General features: G+C 39.6%; 2 protein-coding genes and 1 pseudogene across 3 annotated transcripts in view; 1 reads left to right on the top strand and 2 right to left on the bottom strand.

Annotated features, from left to right (window-relative positions):
* Window positions 1-21,144, bottom strand: part of ANKRD9 (ankyrin repeat domain 9) — a 79,871-nt gene that overhangs the window by 21,682 nt on the left and 37,045 nt on the right. The gene's annotated exons all lie outside the window — the stretch shown is intronic.
* On the top strand, window positions 3,439-4,531 carry C1H3orf33 (chromosome 1 C3orf33 homolog). Its single transcript, XM_074231035.1, is given in 3 exon segments — window positions 3,439-3,805; window positions 3,808-3,951; window positions 3,953-4,531. Coding segments are annotated over 3 exon segments (756 nt in total). The 5' UTR covers window positions 3,439-3,529; the 3' UTR covers window positions 4,289-4,531.
* On the bottom strand, window positions 14,099-16,564 carry LOC141504302 (heat shock cognate 71 kDa protein pseudogene; annotated as a pseudogene).

Below are 21,144 nucleotides of genomic sequence, written 5' to 3' on the forward strand. Positions count from 1 at the left end.
GCTAACTGATAGTCTTGTGTAATCAGTTTGGTGGGAAGGAGCTATATTTGGCAATAAGCTCAGCATTACACTCCCCTTGAGAGTAATCAAGAAAGAGGCTTTTATTCTGAATCCTAAAATATCATGCCCCTAGATTACCAATATTTGAAGGGTGGGAGATGACAATTATAACCCTTTGGAGATAGATAAGAAAGGGAGCAAACCCTCAGATATATCCTTATGTTCCCCACAAAGTTGTACATCTTGTCTCTCCAAGGATATAGATGGCTAGATTTCAGATCAGAGGAGAAAGGGAAGAAAATAAGTATTTAAATAGTGCCTACTCCATTCCAGGAACTGTGCTAAGTGCTTTTTACAAATTTTATTTCATTATTTTTCTCACAACTCCAGGAGGTCAGTATAGTTATTATCCTCATTTTACACTTGAGGAAAATGAGGCAAACAGAGCTTAAATGACTTTCAGGGTTACACAGACATTAGTCAATGCCTGGGGCCACATTTGGCAGACCAAGAACTATATCTATACCATATGTAAGCAGGTCCATATCTATATTAGATTGCCCACATACATATCTTACAGAGATAAAATGAAATACCCAAAGTCACACAAGTGTAAACAACAGAGCTCTAACTTTTTTTTGTCTTTTGGCAAGGAAATCGTTGTTAAGTTACCCAGAGTCACATAACTAGGAAGTATCAAAAGTCTGAAGCTGGATTTGATCTTCAGCCTCCTGACTCCAGAGTCAGAACTCTATCTACTTATGCCACCTAGCTGCCCCAATCACATGATTTTTGGACACCCTGATACATTAAGTTGTTAAGCTAGAGCTTTGGAATGTTTGTCAGGTATATCATTTTCCCAAGGACACTAAGGTTTTGTTTTCTTTATCTGGGTATAGCTTTTGGAGGACAGGTAAATGACCACTGAATAGCAGAATCTGGTTTTAGGAGAGTAGATAGCATAAAAAAACAACAGTGTATTTCTGTCTATACCTTCCTCTGCACTTCTCCCCTTTCCTAACTCACTAGAACAGAGGAGATTTCAGAGATCTGGGAATTCAAATAACAAATAACTCTTGAGTTCCTAACTCTGATATAGTAGGAATAAAACTGGATCTGACTCAGAGAGACATAAAATAGAATTTTTGAACTTTCTACTTATTACTTGTGTATCCTTAGGAAAGTCCTTCAACCTCTTTGAAGCTCAGTTTCACAATATGAGTGAGCTGGGAAACTCACTACTTCATACATATGTGAATACATCATTTTGTAAACCTTAAGGTCTTATATAAATGAGGATTAACATCCATATGCTGACAGCTAGATAGTGCAACAGACAAGAGTCCCAGGACTGAACCCAGAAAGACCCAAGTTCATAAATGAAGTTGGACACTGGCTGTGTGATCCTGGACAAGTCACTTAACCCTGGTTGCTTCAGTTTCCTCATCTATAAAATAAGCTGGAGAAGGAAATGGCACTCTGCCTTCTAGGTGATTCCCAAATCTACAAATCTAATTCTAATCTTTCTTCTGAGCTATATCAGGATCATCAATTGCCTTTTGGATATCTTGAATCTGATGTGCTGTAGGCATCTCAAATGCAACATGTCCTAAATAGAAATTATTTTTCCTCAGTCCTCTCCTCTTCTGAACTTCTCTGGTACTGTCCAAGGTACCACAAACCTCTCAGTTCCTCAAGCTTGAAACCTCAGTGCCACCCTAAACTTGTCACTCTTTCACTCCACAGATCAAATCCACAAGCCAAATCATTTCATTATTACCTTCACAACATGTCTTCCTTCCACTCACTCATCACCTTGCACCCAGGCTATTGCAATAGATTTCTAGTTGGTCTTCCTGCCACTTCTCTCCCTATTTCAAACTATCCTCCACTCAGCTGCCAAAGTGACTCCTAAAACCATAAACCTGATTATGTTATCCACACCTCACACCTCAATGAACTCTGTTAGGTCCCTATTATCTCCAGGATCAGCTAAAACTGTTAAACATTTAAAGCTCTTCATAACTTGATCCCTTCATACCTTTCAAGCCTTCTTATTTTGTTTGGGGTCTTTAAGAAGACTAGCACCTCTGGTGGCTTGCCAAGTCCTTTTCAGGTTTCTTCGTCCACCTTTGGTATCCACCTGATTAACTCAACTCTTATCTATGACTCCAAGAAACCATAGCATGCCACACCTTGGTAAAACCATCTGGGCAAATAGACTAAACCAAGTTGAGAGTAACCAATAGGCCTCAAGTCCATTAAGTTCATTATTTACCTATCCCAGATATGTGAAAACTTCCCCTAATGGAATGGGATAATGAGAACAATTTGTTTCAGTGGCCATTGAAGGTGGCTGTATCAGGTGCTATGGAGCTCTTAGAGCTGGGTCAGACATCAAAGTTGCCAAAGTCATCCAGTAAATCCTGGACCATTGTCAGTCATCTTGACTTCTATCACTCTGCTGAACTTTTTTACTGATGACTTTGTGCAACTGTTTCAAATCCAATTCATACTCAAATCAAGACATCACCTGTGATATCATTAATGCTCTTTGAAAATGAAGGACAAGGTAGGGGCGGCTAGGTGGCACAGTGGATAAAGCACCAGCCCTGGAGTCAGGAGTACCTGGGTTCAAATCCGGTCTCAGACACTTAATAATTACCTAGCCGTGTGGCCTTGGGCAAGCCACTTAACCCCATTTGCCTTGCAAAAAAAAACAACCTTACAAAAAAAAATGAAAATGAAGGACAAGCAGCAGCAACAACCTTACTCCCTTCTATGAACTCTATGATCCACACTGGTAGTCATTCCTCCAATTTGATTATCCCCCTTGCCTGAAAATGCTCTCTCTTTCTTCTCACATAAGCCTCTTTAGTTTATTAACTTCTTCATTAGCTCAAAGCATGTCTAAAGGATATCTTTCTCAGTTTTCCCAAGTTGCTAGTGTCTTCTCTGAAATTCTCCTCTTAAAGAAACAGTTCAATAAAACGGAAAGTTATGCACAGGAACAAGTCCTTTCTGCAGTTGTAAAGAGAACCAGATTACCAAAATTTTGAATGTTTTTTTCCAAAGAATAAGTTTACATTTGGATGTAAGTATGTTATCAGTTATAATTTACAACTTGCAGAGGATCCAAAAACATAAAAAAAGGTGAACTTTATATCTTGAAATTATTTCACATTCTTATTATCAACAAGATTTTGCATAGTTAGGACAAATGACCTCCCTAGATTAAAATAACATTTGAGCCCAGTTTAAGAATCGTGTTAAGAATTTATGGCTCAGTCAAGAACCACAACTTTTTACAACTTTATAATTTCCTGAGGGCAGGAGACGCCACCCCCAGAGGAGCGTCCGGCGGAGCCGTCGCCCGAAGACTCGCCGGCCTCCAAGAGGTCGCTGTGGAAGAGCCCGCGGAGCCCCCCGAAGCCGGCTGGGCACTAACGTCCAACGGCAACGTGGTGGCACGCCTTGGACAAGCTGGGAGACGACCACCTCTGCCTCATCCGGAATATTAAGCACTGCGATGGCAGTCACAGGACTCATGGTACTGGGAAGAAGCATTAAATTGACAACCAAATTTGTAAGTCCTTCAAATATTCCATTGGATTTTATTAGAAAAAACGTTAAATTACGAGGACGACTACACCGGGTAACTGAAAGAGGGCTGGAACTGGAGCATATTCCCATTACCATCCCTCTAATTTCAAGATGGAAAAGTCAGCCCTATGAGGTTTTGCTGATAAAGATAGCCAGAGTGGAACTCACTGATGCTGGTCCAGTGTGCTTGAGAAACGAGTTGAGAGACCTTACCGAACTCTGTGGTTCCAGCTGCTGGCAAGGGAAAACTTATCACTTCTTTGTTACCTGCTGATGAATAGAGGCATGTATTTTACTGTAAGTTTGAACGAAGAGATTTTAAGAAGAGGGCTTGGCAGAACTGTTCTTTATCAAAGAACTAGATCATAACTCCAAGGCGTATTGGACAATTCACAAGAACCTACTAAGAGCAGAGCTAGAAGCTGTAAGAACTGGCGCAGGAATTTGGAAGGAAGAGATTGAGAAATTGAATCATGTAGAGAAATTTAAAGATTCATGGAGAGAAATATGGACCAAAGAGAATCCTTTCAAGAGAAGACTATCATGGCGGTTGAACCCAGAGAAAGAATCCTATTATGAAAAGTTAAAACAACAGTCTGAAAACTATAAAAGTAAAGTAAGTAATTGCACTTTTATATTAAAGGTCAGAGAGGTTCTGAGTCATGTGAAACTTGGTAGAAGATAGTGAAATTTTGGAAGATTTCTAGAGGTCGTTGGAAAATATCCGAGAATCCATGAAGTTATGTATGTTTCCTTGAGAAGTATTGATGAGAAAGCCCCAAACTATCAGAGTTTTAGACTTTGTAAGAAGAAAACCTCTAATGGGATTTGAATGTTTTAAAAAAGATGACGGTTGTATATTTTAGTTCAGAATTTAAACAGATTCTAATGAGTGTGCTTTTTAATGTACTTTCATGGAAATGAAAAATACTCTGTAATAAATCACCAAGTTTCAGGTTGTACAAGAATTATGATGTCATTTTAAAAAGACTGTCTAAAACAACTTTATAGTTTCCTTTTATTGAATATTTTAATAAAACTTGTTCAAATTCAATATTGTCCTTATTATGGGCTCTTAACATTTATTGGACCAAAAATTCAGGGATGTTCTGGAGCTGACTTCTCATAAGGGCCTATTGTTAAAATTTTTTAGAGTGAGCTTTGACACCTGAAATCAACATGGATTGATTTATTGTTTTGTTGGTTGTATAAAAAAAGAATGAAGAAAACATTAACAATGGAAATTAAACTTGAAAGTCTGTAGTGTGTTTGTGGGGGAAGGGAGAGAATTGGTTGTTGAACATTTACAAGCACACCCTAAATATTTCTGGCTTCAAGTCCATTCAGGTTGCAGAGTGTGGAACAATAAAACATAATTTAATGCCTGAGTAAATTGGCTCAGTGGATTAAGAGCTGGACCTAAAGTCCCTGGACAAGTCATTTAACTTCTTTTTGCCCTAATCCATTGGAGAAGGAAGTGACAAACCACACTAGGATATTTGCCAAGAAAATCCTATGTATAGGATGTCTAAGGTCCATAGAGTCACGACTGAACAACAACCACAACAAAACCAAAAGCAAGAGGGTAGCATTTCTATATACTGATCTATCCCAATTGCCTTGGTTCAAGAGCAAGATGTTTGGACAAGTGATATTTATAAATTTGAAACAGCAGAAATGACAAAAGACAAGATCTGGACTTAATTCTGATGCTTCTGCTCCTTCTTTTGGTGAATTCTTTCTAGAACTTCCATTTGAGAGAAATGACTTCGACTAGCCTGAGCCATATTCTTTGGATTATATTTCCATGTCCAACCTTCCCTATCTCATCTTCCACTTTTCAGCTTTCTTGTATGAATTGTTTTCTTCCATTAGACTGTGAGCTGTATGTATACTTTGCCTAGCTCACAGTAGTTGCAAAATAAATGTTTATTGTCTAATTCTGATTCTGGATTTCATCTCAGAACAAATTAAAGTTACAGTCCCAAAAGGTTCTATGTCACCCAGCATTTTCTACTGGTTAGAACTTAGATCAGTGTGGAGTTGTTCATAATATCTGACCAATAACAGTAACAGTAGAACAACTTGGTTACACAGTGGATAAAGAATTGGATCTGGAGTCATCTTATTGAGTTCAAATCTTATTTCAAACACCTACTAGCTGTGTGATCCTGGGGAAGTCACTTAACCCCATTTGCCTCAGTTTCCTCATCTATAAATGAATTGCAAAAGGAAATGGCAAACCACTTTGAGAATCTCATCAAAGAAAACCCCAAATAGAGTCAGGAAGAGTCAGACAGGTTTGAAAAACCATTGAACAACAAAAACCTGATTAGCATTTAAAACATCTATCCCTTGTAGTCATTAACCTTATAGACAAGGTCTCTCTAAAAGCTTTTATCTTTTTTTCCTTTCTTCCCCAATTAACACCTTCTGATACTACTGCTAATCATTACAAATGAATAAAATAATGACTTTCTGGAATTTTACCAAAAAGGTGAATACATGCCATTTCAATATATTGATTGGCTATGCTGATTTTTTTCCCTTTCTTTGTTTTTAAAAAATTTTTGTTATATTTGACTGTCTGGGAAGGGGAGAAAGAAGTATATTGGAAAAAATTATGATGATGCAAAAACAAAAGACATCAATAAAAACTTAAATTTTATATAGATGTATAAAATTATATATCTATATAAAATAAGTTTGCTTATAGTCAGAAAGGCAATAGTTAGAATTAGCCTTGGTGGCCCACATTAGCTATTAGGCAAAAGTGCTTTAGACTGTGGTCTGTAAATCCAAGGTTGAACAGCAACTCTCATGTTCTGGGATCTCTGAGGGGACCCTTTCCACAACAAGTAGGCTTTAAGACTGATTTGTCTGTATGATGGCTTGATGCAGAAAGTGTAGCCCTGGTAATGACAGTCTTTACACATGACAGCAAATCACAAATTCATCAGACACAAAGGTCTGGAAGCAGTTTGCTTTTTTAATATTGTTCCATCTTTTTGAGCATTACATAACTAACAGTTGGGGGAATAAGAATCTATAGTGGGGGGCAGATAGGTGGTACAGTAGATAGAGCACCAGCCCTGGAGTCAAGGACCTGAGTTCAACTCTGGAATCAGATACTTAATAATTACCTAGCTGTGTGACCTCAGGCAAGTCACTTAACCCCATTGCCTTGCAAAAAAACCCCACAATCTACCAAAAACCTGTGGTGCACACCAATCAATTTACAATTTGCCCAGTTAGTTTCCATAGAGTCTATAATCATCTGGTTGATACAGTGGAGGGATCTTGATGCCAGAGACAGGAAAACCTGAGATGAAATCTAACTACAGACACTTAGGAGCTGTGTTCCCTGGGTAAGTCACTTGACCCCTGTATGCCTCATTTTCCTCATCTGTAAAATGAGGGTAATAATGGCACCTGGGTTATTGGATCAAATGATCATATTTATTAAGTGCTTAGAAATCCTTAAAGTATTAATTATATAAATGATTATTTTCAACCATTTAGTTATTGCTTATTTATTTGTTATGAATATTTACAAAAAAATGTTTATTATTTATTTTAAAATATAACTATTATTATTGTAGTTATAATACATTAACTATTATTAATACATGTATATAATATATAATTATAATTGATATAATACAATTAAATATATCTATTATTATAGTAGTTAATTACAAATCACTTCTGTACTGTAAATGTAAGCTTTACAAGCTATTTCTCTTAACAGACTGTCATAGAAATCACAATCTGGCAGAGGGAGGAGAGGTAGATAATATCTCTGGGAGTTGTTTTTCTAATTACTTTGATTTCAGATTTATGATTCACAAAGATTTCCCTTGTTTTCATACACATTTCTGTAGCTTCCTTCCTCATAGAGCTCATTGAAATAATTTTAGGATATTTTAAAAGGCTGGGAATTCACTTTTCTTCAAAGAGCTAAGTAAACTTTCTTGTAGGGTTTCTGCCAATGAAGTAGATATCAGTAGGTCCCCAGCTTCCCTGGAGACATCAGAGTCTAGAACAGTTAACCTTTTAGCTGGTCTTTCTCACTGGATTCAGAGATACCACAGTGAATTTGTAGCATGAAGTATGAAGCCAAGAGACTGGCTGGAGGTCACAATTCAGTACTTCTTGTAGTACAGATTAGATCACTTAAACTTCTTTGGAGACAGCGCTTGCAAATTTGATTATAGCAATAAAGTCAATTTGACTGGAGTGAGTTGGCTAATTCTGTTGAAGATAAATCAATGAAGTCTACTTGGAAATGGGAGAAAGGCTAGGTACCTTTAGGTATAGTAAAATAATCATTACATCAGAGATGGTTTTTCCAAGATTATAATGCTGACAAATAACAACACTAAACGCCTTCCTTTTGGTGATGCTTGAAACTGGCCAATGAGAATCTTAACAGAGAATGAGACTCAATCCAGTGGTCATCAGGGGATTTTCCAGGCATCCTGAATTATTGCTTCTTCACTCCTTTAGAAGGACCTTGATCTCAACTCAGGAAAAAGAAAGGTGGTAAAAAGGAGAGAAATGACTAAATATGCTATTACATCAACAAGTAGGTATCCATTACCCTGAGAGGAGGGAGAATTCCCAGAAAAAAGGTTCAAGAAGGCACTAAAGCAATTATTCACTGGAAGATATCCCTGGATTGTTGCATCATTATTAATATCAGTGATAATAGCATTTGTAAAGCTTCTTAAAATTGCAAAGTACTTTACAAATAGAATCTTATTTGATCCTTACAATAACTTTGGGAATAATTACCTAGCTGTGTGGCCTTGGGCAAGCCACTTAACCCCATTTGCCTTGCAAAAACCTAACCCCCCCCCAATAACTTTGGGAGATAGATATTGCTGTCCCATTTACAGATGAGGAAACTGAGGTAGATTGGGGTTTAATGACTTGCCCAGGGTCACATAGCTGGTTCAGTATCTGAGGTCCTTATGACTCCAGGAGCTGTGCTCTAGGTACTGCTACTGCTAGCTGTCTTGGTACTACCTCTCCTATTTGTTTTCTGTTTGAAAAAAGATATCAACTATGGTATGAATTCTCTCAGTTGCAAGAATTTTTAGTCTCTCAGAAAGAACATGACTGGTACAGGTAACCATAATTTAACAGAACCAGAATTTGCATTTAGAAGATTTATGTCTGAAATAGGCAAGATGATACCTCCAAAAAGACCAAAAAGATATCATGATGTTGGGGACAATGCACAGTGTGTCTGACTATGATCAATCATATCAATATGAACTTGGAAGGCTTTGCCATAGGTCCATATGATCATTCAAGTTCATATGATCATTTGGGAGGGAGGATTTTCTAAATTTTCAAATCAAGATAATGTAGGGCAGCTAGGTGGTACAGTGGATAGAGCACCAGCCCTGGAATCAGGAGAACCTGAGTTCAAAACCAGCCTCAAACACTTAATAATTGCCTAGCTGGGTGACCTGGAACAAGTCACTTAACCCCATTGCCTTAAATAAAAAAAAATTTTAAAGATAATGTATTAGAAAAATACAAACTGAAGCACAATTTTCTGATGGACCTTAGCAATGAAGATACTATTTACATATTGCCTAGTGACACATCAGGAACAGATAGATGGGACCAGACTCAGATCTGATGTGAGGTTTGGCTATACAGATCGAGGCTGTCACAGAACTCCTTAGGAAGTCTGGTCTAGGTCATTAGGTCAATCTGGAAAGCAAGTAAGTTTTTAGGATAGAGGTGAACAGAGTGGAAAGGAAAAGAAATCAGTAGGCACATAAGATATTTTGCAATTAGAGGAGTCAAAAGAATCACATAGGCTAGATTTGGCCCAGTTACCTTGGAATAACAATCATTGGTAATGCCTGTTGTGAAAGAGAGTGCTGAACAACAAAGGAAAGGAAAATTCCAGTTTTTATTTAGGACTTGCATTCTTTCAAAAGGTCTGAATCCACAAGTCCTTTGATCAGAAAAACCACCTGATCAAACTCAGCAATTCCTATTTCTGTGAAGACTGGGTGTAATTGAATACACAGATTAGTCCAGCCAACAAAGTAGGAGCATGAGAATTACTTGCTATCATAGCCTTTAATTTGTATTAGAAGGTCCCTCCCAACAAAATTGTACTAGGATTTTCAGAAAAGAAGAAAATATTTTGAAATAAAAGGAAGGAAAAAAGCTATTCTTAAATATCCACAGCCCCTATATTCTTGGTTGTTCACAGACTTAGGATCAGAAATCACAAGAAAGAATAAAATGTCACTCCAGTATCCATCAAGAAAATTTCTGAATCCCAGAAAAAAAAACAGTCCATCCATGGGGATTAAGGAGGTGGAACCCAAATTAAAAGAAATTTTATCTGATTTGCTTTAGATTTATACATCTAGTTCCTTTTTATTATCAATGCAACAAAATATAGGAATCACAGAGACCTTTTCTCTTAGTATTTTTACATTATAGCTTTTTTTTTCACTTTTTCCCTTCATGAATGGATAGATCAGGAAAATATAGACAATAGACCTGTGATCAGTGATCAATTGGATAATTCAGGAAAGTTTCATTATTGAGAAATTGCTGTTACCTACATTACATCACATTTTAAAAATGAGTTCAATTTAGGGGCTTTCCCTTTTGTAATGAGCAGGTCTAGGTTTCAACACGTCCCAATAACACAAAGACATCACTTATGTCATTCATTCAACCAACATAACAAATAAATGCAAATAAAATATTAAACTAACTCCTTTCTCTCCTTCCTAATAATATTATATGATTGTTCCAATTTTTACCTTCTGTCTCTAAGCAGTAATTTAGGAGCTATCTTGTTGCAGAAAGAGATCACTAGTTTAAACAGGTATTTTGTCTTGTCTTGTTTTGTTTTTTGCAACTTTTATGTTCACCATTTTTCTCTACTCAAAGACTGGGAAGAGAATGGTAAACTTTTCTCTGGGCATTAGAATTAGAACTAGGAGGGGTTTCATGTTCCCAGGGAATTGATAGTGGTCTTTAGAATTAAGTCTGGGCAAAAAAAAAAAAAAGGTGGCTTGTGGTGGCTAGGTGGTGCAATGGATAGAGCACCAGCTCTGGAGTCAGGGTTCAAATGGGGCCTCAGACACTTAATAATTACCTAGCTGTGTGGCCTTGGGCAAGCCACTTAACCCCGTTTGCCTTGCAAAAAAAGCCTTAAAAAAATAGGTGGCTTGTGAAAACCTTCTCCTGTTAAATTGTCAGAATGCTAAGTTTGTCCTGGATGGAACTTTTTGCACTGGTTTATTGTAAGAATATTTGTTACTGCAACAACTCCAATAAATGAATTTTGCTTTTCACACCCTTTCAGAAAACCCTGGAGAGTCTTTTGAGAACTAGGAATGAAGCTTTGTAAAAGCATGAGTTGTGGTGGATTTTCTGGGTCAGGACTAAAAGAACGTTTGTTTTAAACTCAAATAGTTTTCTATAATGATTGAAGGGGTATTCCTTTGTTGCTTAGGTTTTTAATTGATGTCTGTTATCTGACCCCAATCACTTTGCCCTTCCATTCCCTGGTCCTCAACTGCTTTAAAGAGATCTTGGTCATTTTGTAGTCATGTGAAGATCTGTCAGTCAACAAACATTTATTAAGTGTCTACTTTGTGCCAGACTCTGTGCCACCTCTGGAAATAATACAAAGGATTTCAGAGTTTAATTAGGGAAGACAAAATTCTAACCCTGTACAAAAAAGATATAGGCTGGATAAATTAGAATTGTTCACAAGCCTGACAGCAGTTTGTTTTTCTCTGCCCAGGTGGACTGATCTACTGCAAATACTTAATATAACTTACTTCTAGAGTCACCTGGACTTTCACACACTTTAGGAAAGATGGCTGACCATTTGAAAATATTCAAAAGGGATCAAAGTACCTAGACCAGATAACTACTATTTATCTCCTTGAGGACTGGAATCTAGATAGAAGGGCAACTGAATTTTCAAGATGATTTCTGGATGAAGGTGAAGCTGAGAGCACCTTATAGTTTTGCTCACCCAGGGATCAATTTCTTCTTCCAGAATTAACCTTGATGGATTATCTGGGAATCAGAGTAACAACTGACTCTTCCTTCACAGTTAGGTTGATGTCAGTTGGACCCTTTTGATTCTGAACAACATGAAGATCTATTCTTAGAGTCTTTCTAGGCAGCTGCTGGAAGAGCAGAAGTTGTCTGAAACCAGATGTTCAAAAGATCTTTACAAAGGAGATCCAGACTGGAGGGGGAACATAGAAGAACTAGCTAGGTACATTGGCCTGAAGGAGGGAGGATCCGAACATGACTCTTGTTTCTATTTCTGTTTTTGTTTTTCTTTATTATTACAGAAGCTAGGAATAGTGCTTTGTGCCTTGAATCTTTCTGACTCTGCCTCCCACAGAAACCATTTCTTCATCTATTGAGGATGGGAATCCTCTAAATTCCTCCAAAAGTGTTTAAGAATTTCATGATAAAAGAATCTTTTGTAAAACTGCAGTTGAATATTATCTTGATTTCTTTTTTTTCTTTTATTAAAGATTGAGTTTTACAATTTTTCCCCCAATCTTACTTCCCTCCCCCTACCCCCCCCCCAAAGCAATCTGTCAGTCTTTAATCATCTAGTTTGTTTTTGGTGATGTTCTCCATCTCTTCCTTAGTCATAAATCTATCTTGCTTTCTTTTTCAAAAATTGTGAGGAACTGGGTTCATCATTATTACCCAGAAAAATTCCCTAAGATCTCCTACAGAAAGAAGAGGGATTAAATAAGTGGTACTGGTTTGTTTCTAGCATTATGCTGAAGTCAACTGGGATTGGCTTAAATCTCCAGTGTGAACTTTTGCATTTCAGAAATGAGCAAATTATACAAATCAGAACTTGACTTATTTTTTTAGTTGATTGTATAGACTTAAGAAAATGATGGAGAAAATATTAATAATGCAGATTAAACACAGAGTGTGTCATGTGTATTTTGTTGTTGTTGTTGTTGTTTTTTGGAGATCAGGCTATAAACATTTACCAACAACCCCTGGTTATTCCAAACAAATTTGATAGCAGCAGACAAAACCTCTTTATTTCCCACCCAGCTCCACTCCTTTCGACTTTTCCATTATGCCCAGTAACCTCTCCATTCAACTCATACCTCATCAGAATTCTATGCCCCTGGGGTCCCTCTGATTGGATGATGGAGAACTCTTCCCAGACTCTCCATTTAAAGAAGACACCCAGACTAGCTGTCTCTTCATTTCCCACCTGGGTACATTGATTTGCATTTCTCTAACATGATCCTATGCGTGGTATCTTCCTTCCCTCCCTTCCCCTTCTCTAGCTGTTCAGTTTCCTTTTGTGTGTTGTCTTCCCTTATTAGATTGAAAGCTCCTTGAGGACAGGCACTGTTGTATTTATATTCCCAGTGCTTATTACAGTACCTAGAATACAATAAGTGCTTAATAAGTGTTTATTGACTAACTGAATGGTTGATCATTGTCAGTCAATAATAACAAATGGCATAAGTCTTATCAAAATGTTATGGATTGGCAGGCTAGGTGGTGCAGTGGATAGAGCACTGGCCCTGGAGTCAGGAGGAGTTCAAATCCAGCCTCAGACACTTAATAATTACCTAGCTGTGTGGCCTTGGGGGGAAATCAACTAATACTAGAACTGTGTCTCTTGGGGTCCTCAGCTAGATATTGCCATTTCACTTCTGACACCAATGAATTAACTTCCTAACAGATAATTATGTTCAGAAACAAGCCATTTACTAACACTGTCCTAAAGAGAGACTAGAAGGCTGGAATTGAGAATTCCCTGCCCTAAGAATAAGGTTCACATAGAAGTTTTTCTATATCCACATAATTATAAAAGTGTTATCAATTAAAAACAATTTATAGTTGGCAGAGAAATCAGAAGCAAGTGCCTAATTCTACTGACTGGGAACTGACTGAGGCTAACCTGGTCCCTATTCTCAGACCCTCAAATTGCTTAAGGGTGACAGCTTTAAGACTATTGTTTTTCAGAGTCCTTCCCCTCCAGTGATTCCTATGTTTGCTTTATGGACTTTCAGTTGTTATGCAAATAACTTACTTTGTGAAACTGTGGCATGTTCCAATCTCCTTTCACCTGCAGCCCTTCTCCCTCTGACATATTATTTACAAGAATCTTACTCTTGGCCTCCACCTGGGATTCTCCAGAACCTGCTGCTGCATGGTACCCAAATTGCAATTTCTTGCCCCACATTTTTTATTTTTGCCAATTTTAAATAGACTTTATTTTCCAGGACAAGAATTGCATTTCCACTCATTTACAGTACTGATAAAGTGCAATGTTGTTCATTTCTCCCTCTGCACACATTCAAGTATTCAGAATGCCCAGATTTATATAGTAGCTTAAATGTTCCTTTAAACTGGCTACTGCCTTAGCTAAAATTTGAGTACTTCAATTTTTGGAAAGTTGTGTGGAATGCTCTTTCTTCTGCCTTGTTTAACCAACTTCTTCAATGGTAGGTCCAGAAGAAGCACCTCTAGATGGGGCTGCTCCACCCCACTGGGAACCCACCAGGCATTCCTCCTGGTATGCTTCCTGGCATTCCCCCTGCACTCTGGTATAGCTTAGTAATAATGGGTTTGCAAACCTTCTCCAATTCTTTTTGCTGATGCTCAAATTCTTTCTTCTCAGCAGTCTGGTTCTTATCCAGCCAGTTGATTATTTCATTACATTTGCCAAAAATATTCTGTTTGTCTTCATCACCAATTTTCCCCTGCATTTTTTCATCCTCTATGGTAGCCTTCATGTTGAAAGCATTAGATTCAAGGGAATTCTTGGAGGACACCTTGTCTCTCTGCTTCTCATCCTCAGCCTTGTATTTCTCAGCTTCCTGGACCATATGCTCAATGTCTTCTTTGCTCAGATGACCTTTGTCACTGGTAATGGTGATCTTGTTCTTCTTGCCCGTGCTCTTATCCGTAGCAGAAACATTGAGAATGCCATTTGCATCAATGTCGAATGCCATTTCAATTTGAGGAACGCCCCTGGGTGCTGAAGGGATTCCTGTGAGCTCAAACTTGCCAAGCAGGTTGTTATCTTTTGTCATGGCTCTTTCACCTTCATAAACCTGAATAAGCACACCAGGCTGGTTGTCCGAATGGGTGGTAAAGGTCTGTGTCTGCTTGGTGGGAATGGTGGTATTACATTTGATCAGAACTGTCATCACGCCACCAGCAGCTTCAATTCCAAGGGAAAGAGGAGTGACATCCAAAAGCAGCAAGTCCTGCACATTCTCATATTTATCTCCTGACAGAATGGCAGCCTGGACAAATGCACTATAGGCAACAGCCTCATCAGGATTGATACTCTTGGTTTTTTTTTTAGGTTTTTTTTTAGTTTTTTTTTCCTGCAAGGCAGATGGGGTTAAGTAGCTTGCCCAAGGCCACACAGCTAGGTAATTATTAAGTTTCTGAGACTGGATTTGAACCCAAGTACTCCTGACTCCAGGGCCAGTGCTTTATCCACTGGGCCACCTAGCTGCCCATAGAATTTTTTTTTGTTTTTTTTTTTAGGTTTTTGCAAGGTAAATGGGGTTAAGTGGCTTGCCCAAGGCCACACAACTAGGTAATTATTAAGTGTCTAAGACCGGATTTGAACCCAGGTACTCCTGACTCCAAGGCCGGTACTTTATCCACTGCGCCACCTAGCTGCCCCGATTGATACTCTTGTTGAAGAAGTCTTGCAGAAGCTTCTGGATTTGGGGAATGCGAGTGGACCAGGACAATGTCATGAACCTGTGGTTTATCTAGCTTCACATCTCTTAATGCCTTTTCCACAGGGTCCAGGGTGCCACGGAAAAGATCATCATTCGGCTCCTCGAAATGGGCTTGGGTGATTGATGTATAGAAGTCAATACCTTCATAGAGGGAGTCAATCTCAATACTGGCCTGGGTACTAGAAGAGAGGGTACATTTTGCATGTTCACAAGCTGTGCAGAGAGGGCAAACAGTTCTCTTGTTCTCACTGATGTCTTTCTTGTGCTTTCACTTGAACTCAGCAATGAAATGGTTGACCATGAGGTTGTCAAAGTCCTCTCCATCCAAGTGGGTGTCCCCAGCTATGGACTTCACCTCAAAGATGCCATCTTCAATGGTAAGAATGGAGACATCGGGGGGCAGCTAGGTGGCACAGTGGATAAAGCACCGGCCTGGAGTCAGGAGTACCTGGGTTTCAAATACGGTCTCAGACACACTTAATAATTACCTAGCTGTGTGGCCTTGGGCAAGCTACTTAACCCCCTTTGCCTTGCAAAAAAAACCTAAAAAAAAAAAGAATGGAGACATCAAAAGTACCACCTCCAAGGTCAAAGATCAACATAGTTCTCTTGGCACCAACTTTTTTTTTTTTGTCCAAGCCATAAGCAATAGCAGCAGCAGCTGGCTCACTGATGATACAGAGCACATCAAGACCAGCGATGGTTCCAGCATCTTTGGTGGCCTGATGTTGGGAATCATTAAAATAGGCAGGTACTGTGACCAAAGGATTTGTGACAGTCTTCCCACGGTAAGCTTCAACAATTTCTTTCATTTTAGTCAAGATCATTGAAGATACTTCTCCTGGGTAGAAACTTTTGGTCTTCCCTTTGTACTCCACTTGGACCTTAGGCCTGCCTGCATCATTCACCACTGTGAAAGGCCAATGCTTCATGTCTGACTGCACAACTGCATCATCGAATCTTTGACCAATCAGACGTTTGGCATCAAACACCATGTTGGTGGGGTTCATTGCAACTTGATTCTTTGTAGCATCACCAATTAAATGTTCTGTGTCAGTGAAGGCAACGTAGCTTGGGGTGGTCCTGTTTCCTTGGTCATTAGCAATGATCTCCTCTTTCCTATGTTGGAAAACCACACAGGAGTAAGTGGTGCTGAGATCAGTGCCAACTGTGGGTTCCTTCGACATGGTCACTGGGGAGTTGGAGGTCATAGCTGACCGGTGGAGAAGAAAAATGGCTGTTGCTGTGCCAAGTAGTGCCCCACAATTTTTGCTATGGTATCTGTATACTCTTTAATTCAGGTAGACACTGGGTATCTTTAAAGAAAAGGCACATAAAAGGCACAGCTGTCCTTACTTCCTATAGGAGATGTTCTTAACCTTTCCTGTATCCCTGTGGTTTATCTTTGGCAGTTGTGTGAAACTTATTCACTCTTTTTCAGAATAAAGTTTTTAAATGCAAAAGATAAAATACAAAGGATGAGCAGGGAAATCAATTATATTGAAATAATGATGTAATGTTTGTCCCGATTCGAGTGCAAGGATATTCTGTAATACATGGTTCTCTAGACTCTACACAGGTTAAGAATTCTTGTCCAAAAAGTAAATCATATTTGTTTTATCAGAAAAGATGTTATATAGTTAGGACAAGGAGTCTCTTAGGCTTAAAATAATATTTTGGGTTCCTGAGACCATCTGCTGCCTCTTCAAGGTAAAAACCAGAGCTTTTTGCAACTCAATCAGTATCTCGAATATACTTAGTTATTTTCATGTTCTCTAGAACTCCTTGAGGTTAGGGAACTTTCTTTCTTTTTTTTCTGTTATTGGTATGCCAAGAACTCAGCATAGTACTTGGATGATGATGTTTGTCCTTCATTCTTGAAGAAGATCATGACATCAGGGAGGTGATGTCATAAGTTCATGAACTGGATTTGAATGAAGGAGTTCTGTGCTAAGTCACCAACCTCACTTTCTTCTCTGGAGTCACCTGAATTCAGTAGCCAGATATGAATCAGAATGACTAGAGATGGGAATGTCCAGGGGAGCGGAGCCAAGATGGCCACAAGAAGGGATCCAGTCTTAGGAGCTCTCTGATAAAACTCATAAGCTAAGGACTCTAACTAAACTTTCGAGAGACAGAACCCACAAAGGGACCCAGTGAGGCAGTTTTCCTACTCAAGGTAACCTGGAAAAGAGCAGAAAGGCTCTGCTCCCCGGGGTCGGAGGGGCGGTCCGGCAGAGGGGTGGCCCGTCAGAGCGAAAGAACTTCAGCCTCCTGGAGGCAGCCCCAGGGCTCTGGGAGCCATGGCTCACAGCAGCGGGGGAGTCTCCTGAGCTGTACCCTGGGGAGCACCAGGCACAAAGTGGTGGAACAGAGGGGGACCTCTGCCAGAGCGAGCACATGGAGTCCAGCCCTCAGGGCACACAGTAAGCAGCTTGGTCTTTCTGTAGCCCAGACCAAGAAAACAGAAGCAGGCAGAGGCAGTAAGCAGGAGCCCCCAGGGCATGAGCCCATTGAGCTGAGGGAGGGGAGTGAAGAGAGAGAGACTGACTAGCTCTGTCCTCTGCCCCTGGAACAGGACTCTGGGGCTCTGACCACATTCAGATCCTGATCCCAGTCTAGGCCCCCCCCATAGAACAACAGGACCCTCCCACCTCGGCCCTGTGGCAGAGGGGGGCGCATATGGTCATTCACTGACCAGGAGGGAGGACAGAGCCTCACACACTGAGACCCTTGTGGGAGTGTCCCAAAAGCTCAGGAAGCACCCCAAAACCAGGCCCAGGCTGGGAAAATGAGCAAGCAGAGAAACAAAAGGAAGACTATTGAGAAATATTTTGCAAATGAGCCCAAGAAGGATCAAACTACTCAGTCTGAAGATGAGGAAGCATAAGCTCCTGCATCTAAAGACTCCAAGAAAAATAGAAATTGGGCTCAGACTATGACAGAGCTCAAAAAAGACTTTGAAAATCAAATGAGGGAGTTGGAAGAAAAACTGGGAAAAGAAAGGAGAGAGATGCAGGAAAAACATGAAAATGAAGTCAGCAGCTTAGTCAAGGAAATCCAAAAACATGCTGAAGAAAATAGCATGCTAAAAAACAGCTTAGGTCAAATGGATAAAACAGTTCAAAAAGTTATTGAGGAGAAGAATGCTTTAAAAAGCAAAATTGACCAGATGGAAAAAGAGATAAGAAAACTCTCTGAGGAGAACAAATCCTTCAGACAAAGAATAGAATTCAGGGAGATTGATGAATTTACCAGAAATCAAGAATCAATACTTCAAAACCAAAAAAAATGAAAAATTAGAAGAAAATGTGAAATATCTCATTGAAAAAAGAACTGATATGGAAAACAGACTTAGGAAAGATAATTTTAAAATTATTGGAATACCTGAAAGTCATGATTAGGAAAAGAGCCTTGACATCATTTTCAAAGTATTACTACAGGAAAATTGCCCTGATATTCTAGAAGCAGAGGGCAAAATAGAAATGGAGAGAATCCACCAATTCCCCCGAGAAAGAGATCCCAAAAAACCAACCCCTAGGAATATTATAGCCAAGTTCCAGAACTCCCAAGTCAAAGAGAAAATATTACAAGCAGCCAGAAAGACACAGTTCAAATATCATGGAGCTGCAGTCAGGATCACACAGGACTTAGCAGCAACTACATTGGAAGCTTGTAGGGCTTGGAATACAATATACTGGAAGGCAAAAGAGCTTAGAATGCAGCCAAGAATGAACTACCCAGCAAGGCTGAATGTCCTCTTCCAGGGAAAAAGATGGACTTTCAATGAACCAGGGGAATTTCAAAGGTTCCTTTTGGAATGGCCAGAGCTGAACAGAAGGTTTGATCTTCAAATACAGGACTCAGGTGAAGCATGGAGATTGGAGGAGAGGGGGGAAATATGAGGGACTTAATGAGGATGAACTGCATGTATAGAAAAATGATACTGATAATATTCATATGAACCTTCTCAGTTAATAGAGCAGGTAGAGGGAGGTTTCATAGTTGAAGCACAGGAGAAAGCTGAATTCGAAGATAAAATATGGTATAAAAATAGAGTCAATAGAAAAAAAGGAAATGGAATGGGAGAAAGAAAAAGGAGAGGGGGAATAGTCCAAGATATTTCACATAATAAGATTTTTTTTATTACAATGAGCTATTGCAATGATATGGAAGGGGGGAGGCAAGGGGGCATGAGGGATCCTTTGCTCTCATCAGAGATGACTAGGAGAGGAAACAGCATATATACTCAATGGGGTATAGACATCTGGAGTAAGAAGGAGGGGGTAGCAGGGGGAAGGGGTGGGGATGTGAATAAAGGAGGAGAGGATGGACCATGGGGGGAGAGTGGTCAGATATAACACATTTTCTTTTTTACTTCTTGCAAGGGGCTGGGATTGGATGGCCTGCCCAGGACCATAGGGCCAGGTGGATTCTGGGCCTAAGGGGTAGTATGGGGGATCAGGGCTTCTTGGCCCCAGGACCAGGGATCTGTCTGCTGCGCCACTCAAGCTACCCTACAGCAGAGTCAGAGTAAAAGGGGAGAGAAAATATAGTACATGGTAGTGGAGAAATATAAAAGGAGGGAGTTGCGATCAGCAATGGCAATGTTGGAAAAATATGGAAGTAACTTTTGTGATGGACTTATCATAAAGAATGTGATCCACCCATGACAGAGTTGTTGGTGTTGGAACAAAGACTCAAGCACATTTTTTGTTATTATTATTTGGAGGAGGGTGCAGGGCAAGTGGGGCTGGGTGGCCTGCCTGGGGCCACATAGCAGGGTGATCTTTGGGTTTCTGGGGTCAGATTTGGACCCAGGTGCTCCTGGCTCAAGGGCCAATGCTCTGTCTGCCACCCAGCCACCCCTACTATTATTACTATTTTATTTTATTTTGGGTCTTTTTTTTTTCTTCTTTTTGGTTTTTGCAGGGCAGTGGGGATCAGGTGGCTTGCATGTCACATGTCTGGGTGATTGTTGGGTTTATGAGGCTGCTGGATATGGACTTGGGTGCTCGTGGCTCCAGGGCTGGTGCTTCGTCCATTGTGCCACCTGGCCATACCTACAATTATTACTACTATTTTTTTAATTTTAATTTTTTTCTCTCCCCTTTACTTTTTTCTCCCAAGCAAGTCTATCTATATTCATGGGGGGGAGGGGTATTTTGTTTACTTGTAAACAAGAATATTTTATTAATGTAAAAAAAATTTGTACAAAATGAGAATAAAAAATAAATAAAAAAAAAAAGAATGACTAGAGATGGCCCTGGATATGAGGTAATCAGGGTTAAGTGACTTGCCCAATGAATCACAGCTAGTAAGTGACAGGTATCTTAGACTGGATTTGAACTCTCATCCTCCGTAGTGGATAGAGCACTACCCTTGCAGTCAGGAGGATGGGAGTTTGAATTCATTCTCAGATACTTGACACTAGCTGTGTGATGTTGGAAAAATCACTTATCCCTGGTTGCTTCACATCCTGGGCCATCTCCAAATCATTCTGATTCATATCTGACCACTGGACTCAGATGGCTCCACAGGAGAAAAATGAGACTGGTGACTTAGCACAGCACCCCCTCTCTCAAATCTAATTCATGTGCTTGTCATGCCATCACCTTCCCAATGTCATAGTCTTCTTTGAGAACAAAAGATGTTTGTATCACAGTGCCTGGAATATTTGTTGTTGTTGCACAGTTCTGTTGTGTGTTCTACTTTTTGTGACTGTAGATCACATCATGCCAACACTGTCCATAGGGTTTTTCTTGAC

Source organism: Macrotis lagotis, chromosome 1 (assembly GCF_037893015.1).
Source record: "Macrotis lagotis isolate mMagLag1 chromosome 1, bilby.v1.9.chrom.fasta, whole genome shotgun sequence".
NCBI classification, from domain to species: Eukaryota; Metazoa; Chordata; class Mammalia; order Peramelemorphia; family Peramelidae; genus Macrotis; species Macrotis lagotis.